The 18,132-nt window shown below is 35.7% G+C and overlaps 1 protein-coding gene across 1 annotated transcript; it reads right to left on the bottom strand.

Annotated features, from left to right (window-relative positions):
* Positions 1-1,011: 1,011 nt before the first annotated feature.
* LOC139846544 (zinc finger protein CONSTANS-LIKE 6-like) lies at positions 1,012-3,436 on the bottom strand. Its single transcript, XM_071836025.1, has 2 exons — positions 2,209-3,436; positions 1,012-1,606 (listed from the first exon to the last, which is right to left on the bottom strand). The coding sequence occupies exons 1-2, from the start codon at positions 3,298-3,300 to the stop codon at positions 1,373-1,375; spliced, it is 1,326 nt and encodes a 441-aa protein (XP_071692126.1). The 5' UTR covers positions 3,301-3,436; the 3' UTR covers positions 1,012-1,372.
* Between the last annotated feature and the right edge of the window lie 14,696 nt (positions 3,437-18,132).

Here is an 18,132-nt window from a genome sequence, read left to right on the forward strand (position 1 = left end):
CAATCACCACCAGGGCCGCTTCTGGATATGATCATCAACATAATGGAAGACAACATAATGGAATCATTAATTTCTCAAGCACTCCTGTTGATGATGATCACGAGATCACATTATGATTTCGAGAAATACTTGACCTTTAATTAAGATTAAGAGGATTCGTTTTAAGTTAGAAAGGAGTTAATGTTGCGCTTGATAAACAGAATACTTAAATGTTAAATGATTTATAATTTAAATAATTCATGGGCTCTAAATGAGTTTGGTTATGTATACCAATAATTTGTGTAATACTCCGAATAAGTAATATGAATTATATAAAATTACCTTATTAATTTTTTACTTGAAGAAAATTTCAATATAGATGTTTGATAAATGTTTCGTGAAGATAATAAAGTTAATGTTTCCGAAGATCAACAAGGTACAAAACAGAAATATTAAGAATGAGAAGTCTAGCCTAAAAAATCCACAGAAAGCGGATAACAAACAAAGTAAGCTAAACAAACAAACGACTACCAATAGGTGGGTAGACGATTAACAAAGCTAGCTAACAATGAAACAAGGCAAAAAAATCAAATCCCTAGTTCCGGAAGCACCTTAACCATTTCTGACTGAACATCGAACTCTCGGGAGAACGTTGACCCCATTGAACGGTTGAAAATCAGAGAACATAACAAGAAGCGCAACCGTCAGGAGACAACCCAACCGTCACGAAAAAAATACCCAACCGCAAAAAACCGGTATCTCCCCCATATTTAGATCCAGATCTCACTTGGGAGATCGTCACCTAGACCGAATCCAAAGTTGCCACCAGAAAAGAATGGACCAGGAATAGAAACCCACGAAAACAAGCAAATCCAATCCCGCAACCGAAATCACACCCACCACCACCGCACACGACCCCCGAAAACTACGAGCAACTACCACCAACAGTGTGAGGGGTCACCCGACAATAACTGCCAATAACTGACCGCCGTCAGTGGCCAGCTCTAACAAGGTGGTGAACCAGCAACGCGCCTGCAAAAAAGTATCAGCCTCCAAACGTCCTCCAGCCACCGGTAGCCACCACCAACTCGATGGTGAACCATCAACCGCCATCATACGTCAAGAAACAAAAGGGAACAGGAGCGCAACAAGTCACCTCTCGGCTATAGTAGCCTGTGGCCACCACCAACAGGGTGGTGTGCCACCAACTTCCGCCAAAGAAAACAACTCTGGCGAGGTCTGGTGCCCGAAAAGAGCGCAAAACGAGCGGTAAGATAAGATCCCAAAAATCATAGCCAAACTCAGTACGAGAACGAGCGTGGACTAAAGATATGACCATCGGAAAAGAGTCATGTACTGTTAGGCATATATACTATAAGGTTAATTACATTTGCTAAGCAAAGGAAGAAGCTCTCTTCACAAATCTTCCTTTCATTCTAGGCCTCTTCTCAGCATTTAATTTCCGTACCTCATATCTTATTTTCTTTGAAAACAACCTTGTTCGTCTCTTTTCTCTATACCTTGACACCCTTGCCTCTCGCCCTCCATCTAACATTGACGGATTCCCCGTCATTATCCCCATATCTCCATAAGGAACATGCTGATGATGTATTATCTTGCATCCACCCTAAGACACAAAGACAATCAAAACCGTTATTAAAGCCATCACACACTATAGATCTAGTATTTTTTTAAGATGATGAGTTTTTTTGACTTTTCCCTATTTGGGTTATCCGGGGGCGAGTATTTTTACTATGGCATAGGCGGCCTAAATGGATAATTAATCCGTCTGACCGTATCGAGACCTGGTCATGTTAAGGTTTGAACTTGAAATTTCTTGTATTGTAGATCGAGTGCGATAAAGCTTATTTGTGTTTTCATACAAATAAAATCATGACTATTTATATAATTGTATTTTTAACAAGTAGAGTTTCAAAGAAAGAAAACACGTGATTTTGTACTTCTAACATACTTAATTTTGTACCATGTCTATTTAGCCTTTTCTTGATTGCAAAACAATACTAACACTTGAATTTGATTACGTGCGTACATATGGTAATATTGTAACAAAAAGCTAAATTTTCTTCTTTTTATGTCATATAGATCAATCAAACAAATAATTATTGTTACAAGAAAAATTCTTGTAGTAATCTATTGAGACATAAGTTGTCAATATCAATTTTTTTACCAAGTAAGAAGAGTAATAAAGAGTAAATATAGTAAACATACCATGCAATCAGGCCAACAATGATCAGGATTTAACTCCGGCCGGTCACCGGTGGTCCAAGGAGATCTTTGTTCATCCCAAGCAGCTATGATTCCTTCATAATCTAATTTCAATATTCTTTTATTATTCTTATTTTCATCATTATATTTTTTTACATCTATATGATCAACATGATCATAATCATAATCTTTTTTCACTACACCTATATAATCCCCAAATTCCACTGCCACCTTTTCATCTTTCTCGTCCCATAACGGCGAATCATAATCGAAACTCAACTGAAACGGTTCTCTCATCATCTCCATCTCACTCTGCATTTGATCATCTTCTTCTTCTTCTTTTTCTACTTTCACTCTTTCAAAACTCTCACTTGAATCTTTCTCTCTACTATCTAACAACCCTAATCCGTCCATTAATGCAAACGATTCTTCATCAAGACCTTTTCCTAATAAGCTCTCCATGTTAGCTGTGAACTCGTCTAGCTCGATGTCAGATGGAAGTATCAAACTGTTCAAACTATTCAAATCAAAAGTCACTTTCGAACCATGATGATCATCATCATGATCATGATCTGCATCAACATGATGAGTAGTAACCTCCTTTTGTTTGATAGGTTTTGCCACCTCATTCGAAAGACAAAGCTCGGCTGCAAACGGATCCAAGACCGGAACTTGATATAAAAGTTGTTCTTCAGATGTTAAAGTGGTCGTTTCATCATGTCCGATTTCTGGGACTAAGTGAAGAGGATTAAAAGCTATCATGCTACTTTCTTCTGATTTAGGCGTATTTTTAAACGCCTGCTTGTGATGGTTGCCGCCACGTGGGGTCCTTGGTTTCTTTGTAAAACCACGGTGCCACTGTGGCGATGAGGGTTCGTCTAAAGAGGATAGCTTTAAAGAAGTTACTTTTAGACGAACCCTTTCATGTCTGCGAGCCAATGGGTTCGCAGAATGAACGGAACCATCACATGATTGACATAAGAAAGCATCATCGGCGGCACAATACCACCGAGCACGCTTTCTTATACAATTATCACACGGTCTCGCCGTTTTTCCTGACACAACGTTGGCTAACTTTTTGTCAGATGAGACCATTTGGTATAGGGATTACAAATGTTTGGAACTTTTTGTGTAATTAGAATTATTGAGTTTTTGATGAAATGTATGATGAGATTTGAAATGTAGGAATCATTTGGTGCGTCCCACTTTGTGCACTTTATACAGGGAATTGAACACTGTGGTAGTATTGATGGGGTTTATAAAGAAGCTAATTAAGGTAGATGTCCATGTGTAGTTCATGAAGGCCCCACAAAAAAGCCTTATCTTTATTTAATTGGCCAAGATATAAACTTCATCCTTGTATTTGTTTTGCTATTGGTTGCCTTTCCATTCAATGGATTTCTTGTGGGGGTCGAACTAACATAGATGTTTGGTTCTGGCCCCTTATCAATTTTATTAAAACCAGTTTGTACTATGAATGAACGTTTAATTATAAAAAGAACAATTAAAAATTGATAATATATAACTACTAACATATATAAATTATACAAAAGACTAGTTTCGTGAATAATACTTAGTTTAACAAACGTATTTTGTTAGAAATTGCCTAATTCAAAATCGTACTGCACACAAATGTATTACAGCTAAATATACTCACATGAAATGGTTTGTTTTTAAACGGATTTTAGGAATTATTTACATTTTTGTTCCTTGTGAATTTTGTTGTTTAAGTATTTGAGTCTCTAAAAAAAAGAAGACGTTAATTGGTGGATGGTTTCTAGTTTAATTTTGGGTTTGTAGACTGCAAATTGCCATGTGGAGCAACCGAGCAATGGTATTAGTAGATGAAATACCACATTTAGAATGTATAGTAATTTATTATAAGATAACAATACTTATGGGTTCAAAATAGTTACTTGCTACTCCATCCGTCTCAATTTAATAGTCTTTGTTTGATTTTTCAAATCTTTATTTACTAACTTTATATGAATTTCATCAAACAATACATAATACAAACAAAAACATTATCAAATATGGACTATTAAATTGAGATGGGTGAAGTATATTAGTTTAATTGAATGGTTACTCAAAATTGTTCTAAGGATTTAGACTTTTGTATGAGAAAACTATTTGACGAGTAAGTTTATTTTTATTAGTATTTTTATTATTATTACTATTTGACGAGTAAGTTTTTGTATGTTGGTGTATGTATACATGCATGCATGTACGTTTTTGTATATATGTATGTATGTATGTATGTACGTATGTTTATGGATGTATGTATGTAAGTTCTTTAATGTATGTAATCATGTCTATATATGTATGTAGGTATGTAAAGATGAATGTATATTAATGTATCTTCTCTTTTTAAGTGATCTATGTAAGTATGTTTATGCATGGATGCATCTTCATGTGGAGTGATTTATGTATTTCTTGCTTTCGCTTTTTACCCAGACCCCTTCTTGGTATAGATTTTGTATGTGTGTGCAGGCATGTATGATGTATGTATGTGTTATATATGTATGCATGTTTATGTAGGTTAGTTTGTTTTTGTATGTATGTATGTACATATGTTTTTGCTTGTTTGTTGGTGTGTATATATGTATGCATGTATGTATGTTTGTAGATTGTATGTATGTATGCTTATGTAGGTATGTATGTATGTATGGATGTGTGCACGTATGTATATATGTGTATTTTTGTATATATATGTGCACATATGTATGTATACTTATGTAGGTATGTATTTATGTACATATGCATGCATATATGTATGTATGCATGCATGCACTTATGTAGGTATGTATGCTTATGTAGGTATGTACGTTATGTATGTATTGCTGTATGTAAGTATGTAAGTATGTATGTACGTATGTATGTATGTTTGTATGTTTGTATGATTAGGGGCCTCGCATCGTTCGGTGCATCTTGGGGCCATTATGGCGGAGGCCGACCTTCTTTGCTTCCGAGCTTGGTTGGTTTTCATTTGGCTGTGTGGTTTCGGGGATGTCCATTGCAAAGGTACATGAGTGGAGTTTTGGTTTTTGTCACGAGAGGTTGGCTCTTTGCTTGCGCAACAACTGCCACCTGACATGTCTTTCGAGTTCTGTTTTCCATACCTTTTGCTCTACTGATTGAGGCAACAACAAGCGTCGACTCACTGGCATCTTGACTGCCGCGTAGAGCCTAAATTCAATCAGGAAGACTTTAAACTCATGGAAATTTGATTCTACCATTTTCATGGCGTCTCATTTTTATTTTTTTTCTTATGATTTTTGTTTCTTTATTTATTTATTTATTCAAAAAAAATTCTTTCTTTTTTTTTGGTCGGAGGAATTCACGGAAGCAATCTCTCTACCCTGGAGTAGAGAGATTGATGACTTTCTCTTTCGGTGGGTGGAGAATTTTTTCTCGACTCGTGGTTAGAGAAACGCCTTATCTTCTATTTTATGGTAGAGAAAAGATTGTCTACATCCCACCTCCTTCATAACTCACAAGTGCGGAATTGAATATTGTTGTTATTGTATGAGAAAACTAATTTATCACCTCTATATCATTAAGTGGTCAACTCAAAATTCTCTTAGATGAGTATTATTACATTATAAAATTTTAGTTATTATTTGTTTATGTTTATTAAATATATAAGAAAATATTAGGAATATATATAATAATTAATATAATCATAAATGCTATTATAAATGTTTGACGAATGAAACTTCTTATGTTTAACTCATTTTACTCATTCATAAGATCCATTAGACTTATCTCTATTATAGAGCTTTAAAGATTGATACACATTAGACATGTTCGTTTAGATGTAGTATATAACCCAATAGGTTGGAGGAAAACCTATTGGACCTTTTTTTAAGTTTTGGTTTACATGAGCAGACCTAAGTTTTATCAAGACCCGGTTGACCTAAAAGATTGACCCAGTTGACTCAAATTTGAGAGTATGGGTCTCAATTTCCAGGTATAATCTTGAGAAGAACTTGTCATTGATATCTCGGGAATGACACTGTTGTTGAGTTGTTTGGAATTTTGAGAATCGAGAGTAACTAATATCTCGTTACGTTTGATCGTGACGTATAATCATTTTGAGTGGTTTTGGAGGTGTGACGTGACAATGTCTCCTTCTTTTAAAGCGGTGTAATGCAAGGTTTATGGGAAGTGTTGCTTGAAGGTTTGGAGTAATGTGATAAAATATGATCGGTGTTACGATTTTGTTGATCCAAACAACACACAAACAAATGAATAAAACTCATGATTTTGTGATAAAATATGATCGATGATAAAACTCACCCGACAACAAATGAATAAACACGACACACAAACAAGAAGCGTAAATAACACGAGAATTTAACGTGACTATATCCAATCTTGCTATTAGTTTAGTCCACGAGTAACCATACAAGAAATTTGCTTTATTATATTTTCGTAGGTGTTTACAGATACAATAAGATTAGGGTTATAACTTATATGTAAGAAACGAATTCCTTACCAAAATCAAACAACTTGTTGACTACGCCAAAGCCTCGCATTTTGTGAGCACCACTTCACGATCTACGAAAGCCTCCATGTCCCGAATACAATGTTTCAAACGAGAGATTTTACCTCTCAAATGTTCATCACACTTTTTTGCGTTTTGCACTCCTTCTCGCATACCAACATCCAGGTCACGATCTGTGAGCCCTTGCTCACGATCCGTGAAGCCTCCGAGAAGATCGGTGTAAGGTTGTTAGCATGTGTGACAATCCCGAATGTACACTCGTTTGGGTTTTATTATTTATAAGGTTGGAGACCTAAATCACTTTCTATATTAATCCTTGTTGAGTTTTAGTTGGGTTTCCAATTATGTAGAAGGCACATAGCCCAAAAATTAGGCCCATTACAAGGTTGAATAGACCATGTAAGTCTAGGTTATCATTTAAAGTCAAGTGTGCAGCCATTGAGATAACAAGAGAGATGAGACATCAAGAAAAATAATGAAATCCCAAATCCCATTTTTAAGACTGCAGCTCACAAATCAACTGATCCCCAGAGATCCGACCGTTGAACATTCACCATTTTTGGACATTGTTTTCCTGGCATCTAGGCCAAGGTTTTCAACCTTTGAATTCGTCTCAATTGGTTCTAGCTCGAGTTACATTCGGTCAAACAACAACAAAATTTTTATGTGAGTTATTCCTCTTTTATCTTTAGATTGTTTCATATACTTGTTGATTATTGTATTTCAAGAGTATGATGATGTATTATACCTCTATTTAATCTATAGAAGGCCTATTGTATTGATCTCATGTTGATGATAGTGGATTTTAAGTGGCATACGGGTCCCATGATTTTTTACTTGAGACAACCCAACCCGTATTTAACCCAGAAAGTTTTTTTTTTTTTTTTTTTTTTATAATGAACCAATAACACGCCACTTTAATTGGTTATATGACGTCCACCGTTCCATACACAACGTTAAACATTTAACAAGTTTAAAGTTTACATAATAGGCACGAAGGCCCTTAATCAAGTGTGATACAAGTTCGACCTTTAAATGATAGTTTTAAACCAAACGACACATAAGCATGGTTTGGGGCTAAACTACCCAAAACAATAGGTCGTCTTCCAAAAGCTTCACCTAAGCAACCATCATGGGGATATCTAATTCCCGGTAACCCCCTTTCCCTTCTCCAAACTTGTACCTAAAAAGTAAACAACGAGAGGGGTAAGCAAACGCTTAGTGAATGCAATAATTATACATATACATATATAACCTACTTACTTGCATCACTTACACAATTACCGCATACATGCTGGCAAAATAATTAGCATACCATCGCAAAGTATAACACTAATCTCCGATAACACAAGCTAGCACAGCAATAGCATATAACACGAACAATATAATATGCTACACTACAACACACAACCATGGTTAACCAATCGTACAAGGGAATGGTGCTCGTGAAAGACCATTGGAGTTCTCAACATCCATTAGTGTACTTACCACCGCGTATCACTAACCCCCGGGTGGTGTCTTAACACCGCGACTAACCCACCTATCACAACAATGTGGTGCCTTAACACCGCGACTAACCCACATGTCATTAATCCCGGAGTGGTGTCTTAACACCGCGACTAACCCACTCGTTGAAATGTCCCGTTCTTATTGATTAAAAACGTTCCATATTAATTGATTTCGTTGCGAGGTTTTGACTTCTATATGAGACGTTTTTCAAAGACTGCATTCATTTTTAAAACAAACCATAACCTTTATTTCATAGATAAAGGTTTTAAAAAGCTTTACGTAGATTATCAAATAATGATAATCTAAAATATCCTGTTTACACACGACCATTACATAATGGTTTACAATACAAATATGTTACAACAAAATAAGTTTCTTGAATGCAGTTTTTACACAATATCATACAAGCATGGACTCCAAATCTCGTCCTTATTTAAGTATGCGACAGCGGAAGCTCTTAATAATCACCTGAGAATAAACATGCTTAAAACGTCAACAAAAATGTTGGTGAGTTATAGGTTTAACCTATATATATCAAATCATAATAATAGACCACAAGATTTCATATTTCAATACACATCCCATACATAGAGATAAAAATCATTCATATGGTGAACACCTGGTAATCGACATTAACAAGATGCATATATAAGAATATCCCCATCATTCCGGGACACCCTTCGGATATGATATAAATTTCGAAGTACTAAAGCATCCGGTACTTTGGATGGGGTTTGTTAGGCCCAATAGATCTATCTTTAGGATTCGCGTCAATTAGGGTGTCTGTTCCCTAATTCTTAGATTACCAGACTTAATAAAAAGGGGCATATTCGATTTCGATAATTCAACCATAGAATGTAGTTTCACGTACTTGTGTCTATTTTGTAAATCATTTATAAAACCTGCATGTATTCTCATCCCAAAAAATATTAGATTTTAAAAGTGGGACTATAACTCACTTTCACATATTTTTACTTCGTCGGGAAGTAAGACTTGGCCACTGGTTGATTCACGAACCTATAACAATATATACATATATATCAAAGTATGTTCAAAATATATTTACAACACTTTTAATATATTTTGATTTTTTAAGTTTATTAAGTCAGCTGTCCTCGTTAATAACCTACAACTAGTTGTCCACAGTTAGATGTACAGAAATAAATCGATAAATATTATCTTGAATCAATCCACGACCCAGTGTATACATATCTCAGTATTGATCACAACTCAAACTATATATATTTTGGAATCAACCTCAACCCTGTATAGCCAACTCCAACATTCACATATAGAGTGTCTATGGTTGTTCCGAAATATATATAGATGTGTCGACATGATAGGTCGAAACATAGTATACGTGTCTATGGTATCTCAAGATTACATAATATACAATACAAGTTGATTAAGTTATGGTTGGAATAGATTTGTTACCAATTTTCACGTAGCTAAAATGAGAAAAATTATCCAATCTTGTTTTACCCATAACTTCTTCATTTTAAATTCGTTTTGAGTGAATCAAATTGCTATGGTTTCATATTAAACTCTATTTTATGAATATAAACAGAAAAAGTATAGGTTTATAGTCAGAAAAATAATTTACAAGTCGTTTTTGTAAAGGTAGTCATTTCAGTCGAAAGAACGACGTCTAGATGACCATTTTAGAAAACATACTTCCACTTTGAGTTTAACCATAATTTTTGGATATAGTTTCATGTTCATAATAAAAATAATTTTCTCAAAATAACAACTTTTAAATCAAAGTTTATCATAGTTTTTAATTAACTAACCCAAAACAGCCCGCGGTGTTACTACGACGGCGTAAATCCGGTTTTACGGTGTTTTTCGTGTTTCCAGGTTTTAAATCATTAAGTTAACATATCATATAGATATAGAATATGTGTTTATTTGATTTTAAAAGTCAAGTTAGAAGGATTAACTTTTGTTTGCGAACAAGTTTAGAATTAACTAAACTATGTTCTAGTGATTACAAGTTTAAACCTTCGAATAAGATAGCTTTATATGTATGAATCGAATGATGTTATGAACATCATTACTACCTTAAGTTCCTTGGATAAACCTACTGGAAAAGAGAAAAATAGATCTAGCTTCAACGGATCCTTGGATGGCTCGAAGTTCTTGAAGCAGAATCATGACACGAAAACAAGTTCAAGTAAGATCATCACTTGAAATAAGATTGTTATAGTTATAGAAATTGAACCAAAGTTCGAATATGATTATTTCCTTGTATTAGAATGATAAACTACTATAAGAAACAAAGATTTCTTGAGGTTGGATGATCACCTTACAAGATTGGAAGTGAGCTAGCAAACTTGAAAGTATTCTTGATTTTATGTAACTAGAACTTGTAGAATTTATGAAGAACACTTAGAACTTGAAGATAGAACTTGAGAGAGATCAATTAGATGAAGAAAATTGAAGAATGAAAGTGTTTGTAGGTGTTTTTGGTCGTTGGTGTATGGATTAGATATAAAGGATATGTAATTTTGTTTTCATGTAAATAAGTCATGAATGATTACTCATATTTTTGTAATTTTATGAGATATTTCATGCTAGTTGCCAAATGATGGTTCCCACATGTGTTAGGTGACTCACATGGGCTGCTAAGAGCTGATCATTGGAGTGTATATACCAATAGTACATACATCTAAAAGCTGTGTATTGTACGAGTACGAATACGGGTGCATACGAGTAGAATTGTTGATGAAACTGAACGAGGATGTAATTGTAAGCATTTTTGTTAAGTAGAAGTATTTTGATAAGTGTATTGAAGTCTTTCAAAAGTGTATAAATACATATTAAAACACTACATGTATATACATTTTAACTGAGTCGTTAAGTCATCGTTAGTCGTTACATGTAAGTGTTGTTTTGAAACCTTTAGGTTAACGATCTTGTTAAATGTTGTTAACCCAATGTTTATAATATCAAATGAGATTTTAAATTATTATATTATCATGATATTATCATGTATGAATATCTCTTAATATGATATATATACATTAAATGTCTTTACAATGATAATCGTTACATATATGTCTCATTTAAAAATCATTAAGTTAGTAGTCTTGTTTTTACATATGTAGTTCATTATTAATATACTTAATGATATGTTTACTTATCATAGTATCATGTTAACTATATATATATATCCATATATATGTCATCATATAGTTTTTACAAGTTTTGACGTTCGTGAATCACCGGTCAACTTGGGTGGTCAATTGTCTATATGAAACATATTTCAATTAATCAAGTCTTAACAAGTTTGATTGCTTAACATGTTAGAAACATTTAATCATGTAAATATCAATCTCAATTAATATATATAAACATGGAAAAGTTTGGGTCACTACAGTACCTACCCGTTAAATAAATTTCGTCCTGAAATTTTAAGCTGTTGAAGGTGTTGACGAATCTTCTGGAAATAGATGCGGGTATTTCTTCTTCATCTGATCTTCACGCTCCCAGGTGAACTCGGGTTGTCTACGAGCATTCCATCGAACCTTAACAATTGGTATCTTGTTTTGTTTAAGTCTCTTAACCTCACGATCCATTATTTCGACGGGTTCTTCAATGAATTGAAGTTTTTCATTGATTTGGATTTTGTCCAACGGAATAGTGAGATCTTCTATAGCAAAACATTTCTTCAAATTTGAGACGTGGAAAGTGTTATGTACAGCCGTGAGTTGTTGAGGTAGCTCCAGTTGGTAAGCTACTGGTCCGACACGATCTATAATCTTGAATGGTCCAATGTACCTTGGATTTAGTTTCCCCCGTTTACCAAATCGAACAACTCCTTTCCAAGGTGAAACCTTAAGCATGACCATTTCTCCAATTTCAAACTCTATATCTTTTCTTTTACTGTCCGCGTAGCTCTTTTGTCGACTCTGGGTGGTTTTCAACCGTTGTTGAATTTGGATGATCTTCTCGGTAGTTTCTTGTATAATCTCCGGACCCGTAATCTGTCTATCCCCCACTTCACTCCAACAAATTGGAGACCTGCACTTTCTACCATAAAGTGCTTCAAACGGCGCCATCTCAATGCTTGAATGGTAGCTGTTGTTGTAGGAAAATTCTGCTAACGGTAGATGTCGATCCCAACTGTTTCCGAAATCAATAACACATGCTCGTAGCATGTCTTCAAGCGTTTGTATCGTCCTTTCGCTCTGCCCATCAGTTTGTGGATGATAGGCAGTACTCATGTCTAGACGAGTTCCCAATGCTTGATGTAATGTCTGCCAGAATCTTGAAATAAATCTGCCATCCCTATCAGAGATAATAGAGATTGGTATTCCATGTCTGGAGACGACTTCCTTCAAATACAGTCGTGCTAACTTCTCTATCTTGTCATCTTCTCTTATTGGCAGGAAGTGTGCTGACTTGGTGAGACGATCAACTATTACCCAAATAGTATCAAAACCACTTGCAGTCCTTGGAAATTTAGTGATGAAATCCATGGTAATGTTTTCCCATTTCCATTCCGGGATTTCGGGTTGTTGAAGTAGACCTGATGGTTTCTGATGCTCAGCTTTGACCTTAGAACACGTCAAACATTCTCCTACGTATTTAGCAACATCGGCTTTCATACCCGGCCACCAAAAATGTTTCTTGAGATCCTTGTACATCTTCCCCGTTCCAGGATGTATTGAGTATCTGGTTTTATGAGCTTCTCTAAGTACCATTTCTCTCATATCTCCAAATTTTGGTACCCAAATTCTTTCAGCCCTATACCGGGTTCCGTCTTCCCGAATATTAAGATGCTTCTCCGATCCTTTGGGTATTTCATCCTTTAAATATCCCTCTTTTAAAACTCCTTGTTGTGCCTCCTTTATTTGAGTAGTAAGGTTAGTGTGAATCATTATATTCATAGATTTTACTCGAATGGGTTCTCTGTCCTTCCTGCTCAAGGCATCGGCTACCACATTTGCCTTCCTCGGGTGGTAATGAATCTCAAAGTCGTAATCATTCAACAATTCAATCCACTTACGCTGCCTCATATTTAGTTGTTTCTGATTAAATATGTGTTGAAGACTTTTGTGGTCAGTATATATAATACTTTTGACCCCATATAAGTAGTGCCTCCAAGTCTTTAATGCAAAAACAATCGATGCCTAATTCCAAATCATGCGTCGTATAATTTTGTTCGTGAATCTTCAATTGTCTAGACGCATAAGCAATCACCTTTGTTCGTTGCATTAATACACAACCGAGACCTTGCTTTGATGCGTCACAATAAATCACAAAATCATCATTCCCTTCAGGCAATGACAATATAGGTGCCGTAGTTAGTTTTTTCTTCAATAACTGAAACGCTTTCTCTTGTTCATCATTCCATTCAAATTTCTTCCCTTTATGCATTAATGCAGTCAAGGGTTTTGCTATTCTGGAAAAGTCTTGGATGAACCTTCTGTAGTAACCAGCTAGTCCTAAAAACTGGCGTATGTGTTTCGGAGTTTTCGGGGTTTCCCACTTTTCAACAGTTTCAATCTTTGTCGGGTCCACCTGGATACCTTCTTTGTTCACTATGTGACCGAGGAATTGAACTTCTTCCAACCAAAATGCACACTTTGAAAACTTAGTGTACAGTTTTTCTTTCCTCAATACTTCTAGCACTTTTCTCAAATGTTCTTCGTGCTCTTGATCATTCTTTGAGTAAATAAGTATGTCATCGATGAAAACAATGACAAACTTGTCAAGATATGGCCCACACACTCGGTTTATAAGGTCCATGAACACAGCTGGTGCGTTAGTCAATCCAAACGGCATAACCATAAACTCGTAATGACCATAACGCGTCCTAAAAGCAGTTTTTGGAATATCATCCTCCTTTACTCGCATTTGATGATATCCAGAACGTAAATCGATCTTCGAATAAACCGACGAGCCTTGTAGTTGATCAAATAAGTCGTCAATTCTCGGCAGTGGATAACGGTTTTTGATGGTAAGTTTGTTCAACTCTCTGTAGTCAATACACAACTTAAATGTACCATCCTTCTTCTTGACAAACAAAACAGGAGCTCCCCATGGTGATGTGCTTGGTCGAATGAAACCACGTTCTAATAGTTCTTGCAGTTGGCTTTGCAGTTCTTTCATCTCGCTGGGTGCGAGTCTATAAGGAGCACGAGCTATTGGTGCAGCTCCTGGTATAAGATCTATTTGAAATTCAACAGATCGATGTAGAGGTAGTCCCGGTAATTCTTTCAGAAATACATCGGGAAATTCTTTTGCGACGGGAACATCATTGATGCTCTTTTCTTCAGTTTGTACTTTCTCGACGTGTGCTAGAACAGCATAGCAACCTTTTCTTATTAGTTTTTGTGCCTTCAAATTACTAATAAGATGTAGCTTCGTGTTGCCCTTTTCTCCGTACACCATTAAGGGTTTTCCTTTTTCTCGTATAATGCGAATTGCATTTTTGTAACAAACGATCTCTGCTTTCACTTCTTTCAACCAGTCCATACCGATTATCACATCAAAACTCCCTAACTCTACTGGTATCAAATCAATCTTAAATGTTTCGCTAACCAGTTTAATTTCTCGATTCCGACATATATTATCTGCTGAAATTAATTTACCATTTGCTAATTCGAGTAAAAATTTACTATCTAAAGGCGTCAATGGACAACTTAATTTAGCACAAAAATCTCTACTCATATAGCTTCTATCCGCACCCGAATCAAATAAAACGTAAGCAGATTTATTGTCAATAAGAAACGTACCCGTAACAAGCTCCGGGTCTTCCTGTGCCTCTGCCGCATTAATATTGAAAACTCTTCCGCGGCCTTGTCCATTCGTGTTCTCCTGGTTCGGGCAATTTCTAATAATGTGGCCCGGTTTTCCACATTTATAACAAACTACATTGGCATAACTTGCTCCGACACTACTTGCTCCGCCATTACTCATTCCGACACCATTTGTTCCTTTCGTTCTATTAACCCCTGGTCCGTAGACCTCACACTTCGCCGCGCTATGACCATTTCTTTTACACTTGTTGCAAAATTTGGTGCAGAACCCCGAGTGATACTTTTCACACCTTTGGCATAGCTGCTTCTGATTGTTGTTGTTGTTGCGGTTATTATTGTTGTTGGGATGATTGTTGTAGTTGCTGTTGTTGTTGTTGGGCCGTTTGTTGTAGTTGCGATTGATGTTGCGATTGTTGGGATAATTGTTGCGATTATTGTTGTAATTGCTGTTGTTGTTGTATTGGTGATTCTTATCACCGTTTTCCTCGTACTTTCTTTTGACTTGCTTCACATTGGCCTCTTCAGCAGTCTGTTCTTTAATTCTTTCTTCAATCTGGTTCACTAGTTTGTGAGCCATTCTACATGCCTGTTGTATGGAGGCGGGCTCGTGTGAACTTATATCTTCTTGGATTCTTTCCGGTAATCCTTTCACAAACGCGTCGATCTTCTCTTCCTCATCTTCGAATGCTCCCGGACACAATAGGCACAATTCTGTGAATCGTCTTTCGTACGTGGTAATATCAAATCCTTGGGTTCGTAACCCTCTAAGTTCTGTCTTGAGCTTATTGACCTCGGTTCTGGGACGGTACTTCTCGTTCATCAAGTGCTTGAATGCTGACCACGGTAGTGCGTACGCATCGTCTTGTCCCACTTGCTCTAGATAGGTATTCCACCATGTTAACGCAGAACCTGTGAAGGTATGTGTAGCGTACTTCACTTTGTCCTCTTCAGTACACTTACTTATGGCAAACACCGATTCGACCTTCTCGGTCCACCATTTCAATCCGATCGGTCCTTCGGTTCCATCAAATTCCAAAGGTTTGTAGGCAGTGAATTCTTTGTAGGTGCATCCTACACGATTTCCTGTACTGCTAGTGTTGGGATTTAACAAGTTCCATTATGTATAAAACATTTTAAGAATCAATTAAAAGCGGAAGCAAGTAATTACCATTTTAGAACATGTTAATCTTTAACCAATTAAAGTTAAATCCCAATTAGGATCAAGTTGTGAAACATACTTACAAACTACAAGCAAGAAAAGGGTTTATACCTACTCCAAGCTTGTTGATGAGTGATGAAGATGATGATGATGAATGGAGTTCCAAAAGTATGAAACCTCAAGATGATATACCCCAAGCTTGCCACCAACACTTTGTACTTTGGTTAGGATTTAACTTACACTTGAAATAGACTTGCAAAAAATTAAAATGAGCTCTCCTACCCCTAAGAAAGGTCACGGCAGCAGCAGCTCCAATTGAGGGAGTATGCAGAAATTTTTTTGCTAGTTTATGATGTGTATTGCATGTGTGTGTTGGTCTTGCAAAATGTATTGGTTAATATGCACATGGAATGCAAGTAACAAGGTAAAAGCAAGTCAAAAGAGCATGCCTTCTCCATACTCCCATGCCACTTCCAATCTTTTATTAACTTATTTTATAAGACTAGATTTTATAAAACTAGTTTTTATAAAACTAGTATTTATAAAACTAGATTTTATAAAATACATTTTTATAAACTTGCACATTATATATTTTACAAAACTAACTTTACAAAATGTAACATAACTAAATTAATTATTTAACCTATAAATAATTAAATCCATATTATAAGTTATGTTTACATTATTTTATAAAACCAATTTTATAAAATGTAACTTAACTTTATTAATTATTTAACCTATAAATAATTAAATTCTTGCTATATAAATTATACCATAATTTATATACACATCAAGTAATATTATTTAAGAAAACCATTTTTCTTAAATTTCAAGTGTTGCGTAATTCAATCAACGATCCAATCGTTAAGATCAAAATACGATTAAGGTGTCGGTAAGCTTGTTATTGGGTATGACCCGACTTGGATCATAACATGTTAGCCACATTAATTAAATATGTCTCTCGGGCATACGAAAAACTTACAATCTCCCACTTGCACGAGAAACATAAGAAATTAATGCAAGTGATGGATACCACCTAACGACCGTCCACCACCCCCAATATGTTATGACTTTGTGCCATTCAATAACATCATCCCTTTTGAGTTCCCATCTCAAATATGAATAGGTGAATTTTTTATTATATCCTTTCGTCCTAGATGTCATGTTAAATCCAAGAGATACAGAGTGATCACTCTCTTTTAGATATAACTTTATCAGGCCTTAGACATCTGACTCTCAACGAATAAGAGGGACAAATTCCATCTTGACTACATACGTCCTAAATATGTACCTTGCATTATGCCTGAGCTCTTCCTTGTGAACTACCATATTTCAGAATAGCGAAGGAAGGAATCAAGGTACGATACTCGGTAGATATCCGAACCCAATATGTATCTCAGGTCAGAGGATACAATGATATTCGCCTTTACTCAAGATTACTTGTGATCAACCACAAAGGCTCCATTTTGTAAATCTTGAGGGCGGGTCTTCCAATATTTGTATCCCACAAATATCTATGAACCTTGGTTGCAACCTTGCCCCACATTCATCCCGTGCATGTATACCAATCCAAGTTCATAATAGTCTAAACCTCACACTTCCCACAAATGTGATCGACTACGGAATTTAGAATAATTACTTATTCATGGATAAAATATGCAAAATAGGAACATAACTCAAAATAAATTAAACCATAATTATATTAATGAGTTTGAACAATTTCATTCCGTTACAATACTTAAAACAGATCATGTCCAATCACTAGAATATCGAAGCCCTAATGCACAAACATGTCCTGCATGTTTTGATCCATGTAAGAGCTTCGTGAGAGGATCCGCTATATTAAGATCTGTGTGAACTTTGCGAATACATATCTTTCCCTTTTCAACTTCATCCCTTATGTAGTTGAATCTCCGCTCAATGTGACGTGTCTTTTGATGAGCACGAGGTTCCTTGATTTGAGCAATCGCACCCTCGTTGTCACA

The sequence above is a fragment of the Rutidosis leptorrhynchoides genome, chromosome 5, assembly GCF_046630445.1.
Source record: "Rutidosis leptorrhynchoides isolate AG116_Rl617_1_P2 chromosome 5, CSIRO_AGI_Rlap_v1, whole genome shotgun sequence".
Classification (NCBI taxonomy): domain Eukaryota; kingdom Viridiplantae; phylum Streptophyta; class Magnoliopsida; order Asterales; family Asteraceae; genus Rutidosis; species Rutidosis leptorrhynchoides.

What these genes read in the sequence shown, in the direction of transcription:
- LOC139846544 (XM_071836025.1), bottom strand. Translation starts at nt 3,300, where the DNA reads ATGGTCTCATCTGACAAAAAGTTAGCCAACGTTGTGTCAGGAAAAACG. An exon ending in ATTGTTGGCCTGATTGCATG is followed by an intron (nt 1,607 to 2,208) that starts GTATGTTTACTA and finishes TTTGTGTCTTAG; the next exon opens with GGTGGATGCAAGATAATACA.